Genomic DNA, 12,764 nt, shown 5'->3' with positions numbered 1-12,764 from the left:
TTTTCAGTTAGCAAAATGTAAAGTACCGATTCTCATGGTTAAATGCAAATCTCTTAATTTAACATGCATTGTATTATTGTTATGTGACAGCAATGTACGTACTATCATTTGAAGTGTTTGTTATTGCATACCAAGTACTGTTTTGCTATACATGTAGGTGTTGTTTTTTATTTTAAATATATTGCAGGCTGCATGTACTGTATATATTTTGACAAATGCGGTAAGCTAGAATTTCATTCCAATTGTTACCTTGGTTCATGGGTGTCAGTGCCTTTTAAACATTGGCAGACTGTTTAAACAGAAGATTACATCAAAGCGTCGCACCTTTGAAAGTAACAACTTTACCATTCATTAAGTTTCAGATTGCAAAATGTTGCTCTTTTAACAACATTCTCCAACTGCAGGCACAAAGCTGTTGAAATGCAATATCTGTCGTGCAGTATCATTTGTTTAATCAACCATTAAATTGATATCCACATTTTGCGGAAGAAAGAGAATTGCTGTATCTTGTAGGCCTTCACTCCATATGGAGGGGATGGTGGATTTATCCTTGCTTCTGTTTGGTAAATGCCAGGCTGAGCCCTAATTGGCAGACACATTTGTTATGTGAGTGTTTGCAAAGACTGTCTGTTTGGTTGCGTCGGGGGGCCTTGCGGACTAGTGCATGCAGTCTGGTGTCTACAAACCTTACCCTGAGTGATATCATGGACTCACAGATGCGTGCTGACATTTCCCCCCTGCAGCAGGAGCCAACACTGGAAATGTCAACCCCAACAAGATCCATGCGGAGAGAAATCATATAAAAACCACTGTATGTTGTTGCGTAGCCCAATATCTCTATGAAAGGTGACTCCAGGGTGAAGTGCTTCCCTAAGAGGCTAAATGCTATAAAAATATAACTTAGATCTATTTACAAGTAGTAATTAAATAGAAGCACCCTACGGTAATGTTACTACCATTCACACATCAACTGTCCTGTAATATGCTTGAAACTGCCTTAGCTCTGTAGTATTGAAAAGAAGGTTGTAACTATGATTTGCATAGTGTTTAGTGCTATGGATGCAACAGTACAGCTAGTCCCTGTCACTTAATACATAAGTTGTTTTTTTTGCAGTTTTCGGTTCACCAATTAAAGTGTCACAAAATGTGTTGTTTCAGTAATAACACAGAGATGGGACAACACAATATGGCAATATGGCAATGGCATGACACTCATCAACAAGGATAGCAAACATTACAACATATCACATAAGACAGAGTCCTGCAATGGGCATAAAAGTGGCTTAAACAGGTGGATTGTGACATTCCTAGAATTCACGGGCAGGATGTGAGCGAATAATTAACTCCTGCGGGCGGGTAGTAGCGATTATGAAAATATGTGCAATTTTTTTATGTCTAAATTACCATTACACATACGCAACAACGATATGACATTTGACCCATCACATCACCCCCACTGCGACAGTGCAACTTTTGTTGATGCTTCTCATGGTTGGAGCAAGCGCAGGAGTAGCTATTGATGAAGGGCTAAATAATTAATAGCAATTGCGATAAAATCACAAAAATGGCATTTTCTAATTGCAAGGGCTGCGATTACATTCTGGTCACGTGGCATGCAATCTGCACAGGATTGTGAGTGTGTGTGAGGGAGAGAAAAAAGTGTATGGTTTGTTTTGAGAGTGAGAGAGAGAGAGATAGTGTGTGTGTGTGCACGTGAGAGATAAAAAGTGATTTTATGTGACTATGTGTTGTTTAAAGGAGTGAGAGAATGTGTGTATAATATAATATATATATAATGTATAATGGTGATAGACTTGTATTACACAACTAAAATTGTGTCAATTTAATATTAATAAATACTTTTTTTCTGCACTTGTTACTGACTGGAGATCAGTAAGATGTTTATTTATTTATGTCTAGAAAAGTTCACAAACAGCTTTTAAAAAGTGCAGTCAACATGTTTACATATCATATGTTTATTACAGTGACTTTAAATTCTGTAAATACTGAGTATGGTAAAGCCAGATTTGTTTTTGTATTTCTGCACTTTAGTTTGTGTGATTACTAACTTTCATATTAATGTTTATTTGACACTGCCTTATGTTGTTATGATAAGTATTGCATGTTTACAAGTTTGGAAGGTCAACAAATTATTCAGTAAACAAGTGTGACTAAAGTAGTTGAATAAAAATGTCATTCATATTAATTCAGGCATAATTTATTTTCATTAAATAAAATGTAAGTCTTGCCTTGTGTTTAATTTGTTGGTCATACTATATAATGATTCATTGCTTGTCTTTGTTGAAGATTAATAAAAAAAATGATGAGCTAAAAAAAAATCGCATTACTGGTAAAATCAATTGCAATTACATTATTGTTCTAAACCATATAGTCCTAGTAAAAATTATTATTTTTCTTAACCCTCTGGGGTCTAAGGGTTTTGGGACATTGACAGAATTTTTTTAATGCTTTTTCATTTGGACTTTTTTCAGTTGCTTAATCCTTTAAGGTCTTTGAGGTTTTGTAGCCCTGTGGAAGTTTTGACCAGCACTGACATTTGGTCTTTTTCAGTTTCTTAAAAACATGATGGCAAAAGTCTCCTAACACGATGTTTTGCACAAACTGAGCTAATTTGAAAAAGCTGAAAAAGCAACTTTTTTAAGTCACTGATATAAGGGCCACAAAACTCATACTAAACATGTTTTCATAAGACTTTTAAGAAATGAATCTTGTTGTCAAGAATTTTTCCTTCAGAAAAAAAGTGAAAAACATCTTGCCTACATTTTTACAAAAATAATACATTGTTTTGTTGTTGTGTACACAAATAAAAGTAGACCCTTAATAGTTTCAAATAATGTCTTCACTTAAGTGAATGATTATAAATGTGGAGTATTTCGATTCCACTTTAATGAGAAAAAATGTCGAAATGTGCCCCACGTTTTTTGACCACAGGGTGTTAACAAAAACATGTAAAGCGAAAAAATAAATAAATGACAACTGCGCACCTGCTTCTCTTAATTTCTTACACCACACTGTAAAAATATGCTGTAATTTTGCAGCTGGTTGCCAGTAACTTACTGTAGATAAAGACTGAAAATGTTTCATGTTCATTTAACTGAACAAACTGTAAAATCTACGGTAAGTTACTGGCAGCTAGTTGCCAGTAATACTGTAATTTCTCCAGAAATTTTACAGTGCAGCTACTAAAATGCTGCCTGTCTCTGCCTATTCCTTCTATCCATGCCCAGCGCCACTCATTTAAGCCCTTTATCAATTAGGTCATCTTCCCTAGGCTTTGTAAACTACCATCCTGCTGACTACGTTTACTTGCTGTGACATCTCCGCTCGGCATCTGCAGCTGGATCTCAACCATGAGTTTTACAGACCTGCCCCATTCTTGGTTAAGAGTAAAAGATGTCTTGCTCTCATACTATTTGTAGGTGAACACCTGAACTTAAACTGATATTAATTATATATATATATATATATATATATATATATATATATATATATATATATATATATTATATATATATTATTCACAGCCAACCCGCACACCGGAGTGTTCATTGCTTAGGAAACCCTTATGATGACGCCTCGGCCATGCTGCTATTTGTTTATTTACAGTAAAAGAGCCTGAGTAAAAATATCTTTGCTAAATGCTCCACATGTGGCTGGACTTTAGAGGAAGATTTCAAGGATAATATGTCTTCCATTTTCTCTTCCTTAACTTTGTCCTTATCCTTAGGTTCACAGGTTCGTATAGTTCACTGACACTGACAGAGCACACTATTAGGTTAGCACACTGAGTACCGAGTTTGTTATTATAATGGTCCCCACGCTGAGCTTCTAACTTAATGTAAGAAATATGAGTCTGCCTCCAATATTAATCCATACCTGATTTATGCCTTCTGCTGGATATAAGAGATGTCATTTGTATTCATTTGCATCTTCTTTTGGAGCATAGATTTGTTTCTTTTTGCTCCCTTCATACGCTTGTCACCTCAATGTTGATATGCTAAACAATGCTATATGGCAGAATTGATGAGCAGGCCATCACTTCACGTGAGGAATTGTTTGGAAAACCTAAGATGTGGGAAAAATAGCAGCCGAACACATATATGTTCGAGCCACAAAAGGTTATGGGCAGAGTTGTATAGTACTTAAGTATTTTTACTTTCTACAAAAAAGTAAATTTTCAAGTTTTCTTTTTTATCAGTGTTTTTCTTTGGAAAACATACATTCCAAAACATATTATCATAATTTTAGCTCCACTACATTTCATAATTTCAAGTTTTTGGTTTATATTTAATATTTAAGTACATTAAACATCTAGTATTTTTTTGTACTTTTACTTTAGTAAACATTTTTTCGTACTTTTACTCAAGAAAGTAAAATTTTTATGTAATTAGGTATTAAATAAATTTTATTATGCAATATATAATGAATACACAGTATGATTCTATGCTTTAGAATGTAGTGAAAATTTTTTAGTAAAGAAAAGTAAATTTTTTCCCAAGACAAACACTCTGATACAGCACAGATGCTTGGAAAATGTAACTAAAATACTTAAGTAGTATACACCTTTGGTTATGAGTGCTAGAGATGATACACATAAATGACAATGCGTATGTTGAAGTAGCAACAAATCTTCAAAGCCGATGTGACTAAATTACCGTAAACAACCCAGGTGCGCATCCAAATCTACATTGCGGCTGGTAAGTCAATTTCACTAACTTTTTATATTTCTAATGTGATTGTGAGGTTGCTCTTATGAACACGTAATGTAACCTACCACAGTTATATGATAAAAATGCTTTGTTTGTCAAATGTTGGACCTTTCAAATGCACTTGCCTAAATTAACGTAAACAACACAGTAACCCAGATAGCAAAAAATATCCGCATGGCTTCTTTATGCCGCCAGCCCCAAGCTGTCGGCTATAGGTGCGTCCCGCTGGCGGGGATGAAACTTTTGCCGCCGAATACGTCACTCTCATTTGTTGCGAGATGCCGCCAGCATGCAGCCGGCGGACCGACTGCTTAATTTATGCAAAAGCGGCTGCCGCGGCGGTCCGCCGTCAGACCTGTTTGCGATTACGCCCTTATGACGCTTACGGCCGCCAGAGCACCGCCGGTGGTCCGCCGACTCATTGCTATCTGGGAAGTGGGGCATCAGTAGCGGGCTTTAAAAGCGCACAGCGCAGAGTCTAAACAAGCCTGTCTGAATCCACTTTTGCTAACTTAACGACGGGAAAAAAGTTTGTGCGCCAAACTCACAACCTAAAAGGGTTGTTTCTATTTTCATAATGGGTGTGTTTGGAGCATAATAACATGCAATAAACCAATGAGAGTCTCGGCTCTCATCCCCTTTAAAAGCCAGTTGCGCTCGCACCATGCAGATTCATTATTTAGATGGTTGAATTTGTAAACTGAAAAACTTAATGGAGGAAGAAGACCAAAGTTTAAGATTAATGTTAAAAATTGCGTTATTTACATTTGTATTGTAATTGTTACTTTTTGTATTAAAACCTTTTTCTTTTTCTTTTAGTTTTTTTTTAAAGCATTACTTTAAAAAGGTTCTCATCTCATCATATCCACAGGTACAAAGTCATCATACAATTAATCTGGGGGGTAGCATTTAAAAAAACATAAAAAAATATATGCAATATTTGCATTTGTTTAAAGCAAAAAATTTAATTACTTAGCAGAATACAAGTGAAGCAGCTCTTTACGCCTTCTAACGTCTCATAATCGGTCCTCATTTATGTCCAAGAGACATTTTTATCCTTTAATTTTTCATATATTAAACATTTGCGTGTTGCTGCGCATCCATGTGTGTGATAAGTAAATGCGCATTGTTTGTTCCGTTTATAGGTGCATTTTACTAACACGCTCATTAAATAACAAAAATGACATTGCGCCATTGACTTCAGACCAAATTTTTGGTCAATGGCATAGTCTATTTTAGTTGCCTCAAAATAGCAATGCACCAACAATGCGCCTGAACACACCTCCTTTTCAGACCAGAACGCACATAAGCGCAAAATTGGGTGTAAATGCATTTGCTATTAAAACAATGTGGCACTAAACATGAAAATGATAATTGGGCTTGATAAGTTGAAACTAGCAAAAGACACTTGCATTGCGCTGCATTGCGCTGGGTGTATGATAGGGCCCCTAATGGTAGGTTCTGAGGGAAGGTTATACAGTATAGCAACTGTGCTCTTCCACAACCGGGCACTGCACAAACTTTGGCAATCTATAATAGCATGTTTGCTGATTAGAGGCTGCATATGGCTTTGCCTCGCGCCACATGTTACTTCCCTACACGCGAACCTGTGAGCGGGGCTACAAAAGCAGAGGTTTCTATTCTACTTTAGAGGTGGTGTTTAAAATCTCAAATACGTCATAGATTTGTACATCCCAAACCCTGGCGATTCTGGGCTTCAGTAACAAGGACCTTTTCAGTTCTGAAACTTGCTTTTTGATCTCAAGTTAAAAATGATTCTTTAATTCCCTGCTCCTTTGGTCCGATTCACGATTTTATTTAATTTTTTGGTGTGTAAGTTTGAATTAGTACATGTTAACGATATGCACAAGGTACATACCCCAAATGAAACGATGACGTTATTGACTCCAACATAAATCACTTTTCTTTTACTACAACAAACACATGGATTGTTCCTGGGATTGTTGACATGGACAAGACCAACATTATCATAATTCCACCCGCTTCCGACTCTGTAAGTTAACTCCTGTTAGCGGTGACTTGTGAGCGAATCTTTCAAACATGGTAAGGAGCGTCACATTTCGCAAACATTTTATTATACCAACTACAGAAAATATATTTTTTAAATGAAATGAAATAGTTGCTCTTTAAAACTAGTTAACGTAAAATAAGAACAAACAATTATGAGCAAGGTTTTTCAGTTTGTTCTAACAGTACTGTACTTTTCAGGTACAGAAATTGAATTGAAAGTAATCAAAAGTAAAGTATAATACTGCATCCACTGTATAAATTAAATGTAGATTAATCCTGAATAAAAAGTTAATCGGTCAAGAAAAACAGTGGGTGTTTTTTACATTATCCGTTGTTGTTTAATCTTAACAAACTAGGTTTATCTGATCTGCTGTCTCTTTAAGACCTACACGGATTCACGCATTCGACATACTGTTGCACAAAGGTTTTATTTCTGAACTATTCACGTTTTCTTAAGTCAACAGACAGTATTTACAAGAATAATCAAGGCACTTTGAGATAATTTTGTGTAAACATGTCCATTCAAGTGGAAGAAAATGTTAATTGTGTGCCCTGTTTGAATCATTGAGATGCTTTCCGTGCACACGTGGACTTCTCAAACTGCGAGCGAATTGCATATTGAAATCTATCTTGCGTTGTCTTTGTTTGAATATTTCACCTGGCAAGTCATCAAAATACGTGCAAACGATAAGCTAGTAACGGTCATGGACTGGCCCTATAGAACAGCTGTCAAGGGGCCCGAGCATCGCTCAAGCTTCCCCCGGGCCATCAGGTTATCCTAATTGTCGAACGCTGTATTGGCTGTTATAATTTAATTGACACTTAAAAACCTGACTTAAATTCTAAACTTTTGAAAGTCGAGGGTAGTGGGGGGAGGTCTTCGAACCACCTGAACCCCTCTGGCTATGGGCCTGAGAATTGCATTGTAAACTGTATTATACAGAGATGCATGGATATTTTTCATAGTTTTATTAATTAAGCTGAACTTATCAAAGTTTCAAATCTCTCTCAGCTTTAACACAATACACACAGTTTTTTTTTAAGAATTACTCCATAGGTATTTGTAGTTTTGCCTCCTGATACATTCATCAAAGTAGAGGTAGGGTCTTTAACTGCTAAAAGTCTAAATACCATGCTGACTGTATACTAATACTGCTACAAGCAGAAAAGCAGAAGTTGATGATTAATTACAAGAAAGAAACAACTCAAATAGTACTTAATGGTACATCAATAATAATTGATGCACTCAACAGCCTGGAACCCTCAGTACACCTGCTAGCACTTTATCATAGGAATGGCCTGGTTTGCTATAATGTGAGAACAAGGGCTATACCTACTGTGGAGGTAATGCAATTTATTAAAAGGCAAATTTTTGGCCGCTGTCACAATACATTTGCCCTGTCATCTCTGTCACACTCATTAGCCAAAACATGTGCACAACCTCATAGCTCCAGGATGCTGTACTAATTTCTTTTCATACATTAACAATTTGTATTACTTTGCAAAATAAAAATATGCTTCTGAATGTGCTTTCGGGAAGCATACATACCTCAATGAATATTTATGAATAATGAATTCTACAATGAAATTAATTTAGTTTTGGATCTATACTTTTTCTACATCGCTTATCCTTTATAAGATCACTTTGGTGAAAGGAAATTTACTAAAGTGTGCCACCAAGACCATTAACCTTCCGGGGCCCCTGGGTGATTTGGCATCCTTGAGCAGTTTTGACCAGCAGTGACATTTGTGCTTTTTCAGAAGCTTAAAAACATAATAATGACAAAAGTCTCATAGCACTGTGTTCAGCACAAACTGGGCTACAATATTATGTGAGCAACATGTATTCATTATAACATATTTTCACAAAACTTTTAAAAACTGGATCTAGTAGTAGAGATTTTTCTTTGAAATGATGTGAAAATCATGCTGCCTACTCATTCACATAAAACAATATATTGATTTACAATTTTTAAGACACTTTTTGCTTAGAAAAGCCATATGTGAGGAGGTGTAAAAGCTCCTAAGTAATCTGTGATTGACAGCTAATGAAAACAAAGACTTGCATAATGAGCCACATAATGAGCCTTTTAGGCAGGAATGTAAGAGGAAACTACTTCTTCTGTATTAAAACCATGGTTTACCTTACAGAAACCATGGTTTTACTATAGAAAAAGTGCACCCATGTTTTTGGCTAAATGCAATTTGTATTACCATATGTTTCATAGAAAAACTAGTTTCTGTAATGAGACAAATATACATTTGTGGTTACTGTGGTTCCTTTCAATAGCAGGGGACTATTTTTGTGCAGTGCGTAATATCACTTACGCCTGCTGCAGCCATGTTACATCAGCAAAGTCCTTGATAATTACGCCAGAATGAGAGTATAGTTCCTAGCCATATCTGTCTAGAAAATCACAACTTTTTATTTTATGTCGATCTTAGTACACGATGTAACTACAGAAGAGTCAAGTTTTAAATAGGAAAAATATCAAAACTCTTTGGTTATTTTTTAGCGCGATGCTAATGGTCTAATCAGATTCAATGGATTGTGCTAAGCTATGCTAAAAGTGCTAGCGCCAGGCCCGGAGATCAGCTAAAGGGATTCCAAAACGGTAAAAATCAAATGTTTATCTCTAGGGGAGCTGGAAAAAGAATATCTTTTCAAAAAACGTGGAATGTCCCTTTAAAGCGTGTCAAATATGATGCCTTGTGTGTTTGCGGATGCGTGTGGCCATCTCGTTGTACTGTTCGACAGACTCAGGATACATATGCAAGTAAGGATTTAGATGTCATGCTTGCTGCACTTGGGTAAAAGAACACGGATTCACTGCACTGAATGCTGAAACTTGATGAGGCATTAACTGTCCCTTGACTGTGGGGTGTGAGCTATGCATGTGGATCATGTGTGGCAATCTCAGCTCATTCCAGGTAATGAAGTAACAGGAGAGAGACGGCATCTCTCCTTCTTCTCATACAGATTTCACCAAATGAGAATTTTTGTTTTCAATTTCACTTACATCACTTAAAAGTAGACATTCTAACATTATGTAGAGATTTATCTTTTGTTTGTCTGACAAGTATTCGTTAAGTTACAGGTAATTTTTCTGATGCGTTTCTGAAAGGACTTCGCTTAGGGAGAGAGAACAGAACACTGACTTCATCTTGTCATCCCTCCCTCACCTGTGCATTAGCGAAAGTAAATTATTTAAAGTATACTGTCCAGTACAAGATATAAGACATAAACAACTGCTAACCGGGATGTTAGGAGGTGTGTGCCATCATGCTGATGCTGTTTTGTGGGGGTGACATTGAGATGTCTTTCTAGTTAGATGCTTTTTAGTTAGTTTCCACATAAGATGCTTTGGTTTGAGGTTGACCTTCAAAAAGAGTGTGCTCATCCCAAATCAGAGACTTGACCAGGATGGAACATGTCTTTTCCCTTGTGTATGTCTTGTTAATCTTCAGTACTATGGCAGCAGCAGAAGCAGCCACCTTTAACAATAAAATTCCTTCACAATATGTCTCTCATTTAGAATGGGTGAATGGGTCATCTCAATTGGCATTAGCTGTGGAAATTGTGGAGGTGGCCCTCGGGGGCAGACTCTTGACTTCTGGCCACATAACCAAGGTTGTTGAGCTCCTTCTATGTCGAATTTATATGCCCTGATGTGGTGCTTTGCATCATATAAGTTTCATTTCAGTTTTAATTTTTGAAACAAATAGACAGGTTCTAATTAAGAACAGGGACTTATTACCAACATTAAAGTCGCCATGAAAATAAAAAAACTATCATTTGTTTTGTAATATTGTGGTATATGGATTTTTTACAAATGACTTATCTGTAAGCTTCATTATTTTATTTAAAATTCATGTGCCCTCATAAACTTTAATCAAAACGCAAATCTCCTCCCCTCCTCAAAACGACCTCTCTTACTTCCGGTCATATGGCAGGTGGGCGGGGTCCGGGAGAAGATCGCTGTGATTAGCAATTAACAACAAGACCCAACTTCAAGGATCCAATCAGATCTCGATGGACAAATTCATATCCAGCCCTGCCTTGTTTCATTTCAAAAGCCAGTTTCACTCGGATATACGTCACCACAGGGAAAATAAGGCAATCGCTAATTCCATTTCATGGCGACTTTAAAAAGGCAAACCATTTTAGGATCCGTGGGTTATCAAGGACAGAGCTCATCCCACCAAATATAACAACCGTCAAAAGATCTTGAGGCCTTCAGCAGATTAAACTGACTAAATCTCATTCATCTTTCTTCCAACAAAGAGCAGTTTAAATGAATGAAAATTTACTTATTTTCAGTACTGCAGACTTTTGCACCATACCCCAAGTATTCTAAAGTCATACCATAGATGAGAACACCAAATTATTTACTATAAAATATAAAAAAGTAGGTAGTATTTATTTGTTTTGAATATCTTACCATCCACACAGGCCGGCCTTGCTCTCGTTGTCCCAGCGATCTGTCCTTTCTTACATGCACAGCGAGCTGTCTGTCTGGCAATTGTCCTGCGTGGCTGACTGCTGTCTCTGTCTAGAGTGACAATCTCACAGGTGCCTGCTGCCAACTGACCTGCAGGACACAACCCAAGACAATACAGGATTTAAGAGACATGCTACACACTAGAGCTCTGTGCAGGACTGTTTTCCTAATCTCATTCCCAATTCCTTCTTTTCTTATATTTAGTTTAACAGCTTTAGGCTTCAGAGTGCACATTTTATCATTTAACTTAACTATACACATTCATAGACACATTCATTGCATTATGTTGTGTCTTTGGCCATGCAATAAATCTAAATTGTTGAATGTCCGTGGGTTTATAGCGTAATATTTTTAGCAGGTAATAAATATGGTTTGACCCAGAGTGGGAAAAATATATAACCAATATGTGGTGGTATATTCATTTTGAACCAGAAACACTGATTAAGTATGCAATACCATTTCAAAAATCTCACAAATGTATTCATTTCTACATGTATTTATTTCTGTGTCCGTATGCTAATAAGGTAGGCGGTCCCATCCTCTCTCAATGCAGTATTGGTTAATAAACAGGATCATTGTGGCTGTGGCTCCACTACTGCGGCTACATACAGTTATTACATATGGCAGACTTTTTAAGAAAAATTGCTACTGATTGACACAGGCTCTGCACTCCTGAGCGATGCATTTAGCGTTGTCGCATCCGGACAGTGTTTGCCATGCGTGCCCCGTTGCTGGCTTTGTGGCTGGTTGTGTACCACCAATATTAAATCACATGCTCAATATGATCAATATCAGTTGCTAATGGAATGGTTTCACATTGTAAGCCTGAGCAGCACGTGAGGGGTGCAGATTTTTTGGTACCATTCTTAACAACTTTCATACAACACGAGTAACCAAAGCAGAAGCAGGCAAGCATGGATTGACATGAAAAGTCATAAATTTACCATAAAATCACTGACGTTTTACACACTGACATACGTTTTAAACATTCACAATGGCTTTTAGCCATATTAAAGAAAGGCAAATATCCAAAAACAGTTGTGTTGGCTGTGTGACAAAAATACTTTGTGTCTGGCTGTTTACCACCAGTATAACAATCGCTTGCTCACAGCATAGCTGGAGTGGGACTCATATTCAGCCCTGGAGTTTCATGCCTAACGGTATATTTCCACTGCGATGCTCAGTGCCGCTGGTAAAGCTGAAACTTCTTCTCTTTGGGGTGTGTTAATTTAATGTATAGGATGTCTTTGAAAATAATGTTTCCACCCTGATTGCGTTTCCTCGTCTTTTAACTTTAATGGTGCTATCTACCAGCTGAAGTCAAAACGGCTGAACAACTCAGCAAATGTTCAAGACAGCCCTGAATAAAATACACATTTAAAATAAATATGACATGATTTCAGCCCTGTACCAGTTCCACAAACACTCTAAAGCATATGTTAAGATCTTGGCTTGCCTACTTTTCACAGGGATTGACTGGCCTGGTGTTTATTGCTTGATA

The 12,764-nt window shown here is 36.9% G+C and overlaps 1 protein-coding gene across 2 annotated transcripts in view; it reads right to left on the bottom strand.

Annotated features, from left to right (window-relative positions):
- The window catches only part of tafa5a (TAFA chemokine like family member 5a), a 149,814-nt gene that overhangs the window by 29,113 nt on the left and 107,937 nt on the right, over positions 1-12,764 (bottom strand). For both annotated transcript variants that reach the window (XM_065263460.2, XM_065263461.2), the window contains exon 2: positions 11,204-11,353. In XM_065263460.2, coding sequence (XP_065119532.1) covers positions 11,204-11,353 — 150 coding nt within the window. The remainder of the gene's footprint in view (positions 1-11,203; positions 11,354-12,764) is intronic.

The sequence above is a fragment of the Paramisgurnus dabryanus genome, chromosome 1 (genome assembly GCF_030506205.2).
Source record: "Paramisgurnus dabryanus chromosome 1, PD_genome_1.1, whole genome shotgun sequence".
Classification (NCBI taxonomy): Eukaryota; Metazoa; Chordata; class Actinopteri; order Cypriniformes; family Cobitidae; genus Paramisgurnus; species Paramisgurnus dabryanus.
The sequence above is the reverse complement of the archived record's forward strand: the minus strand, read 5'-3'. Positions and strand labels throughout refer to the sequence as shown.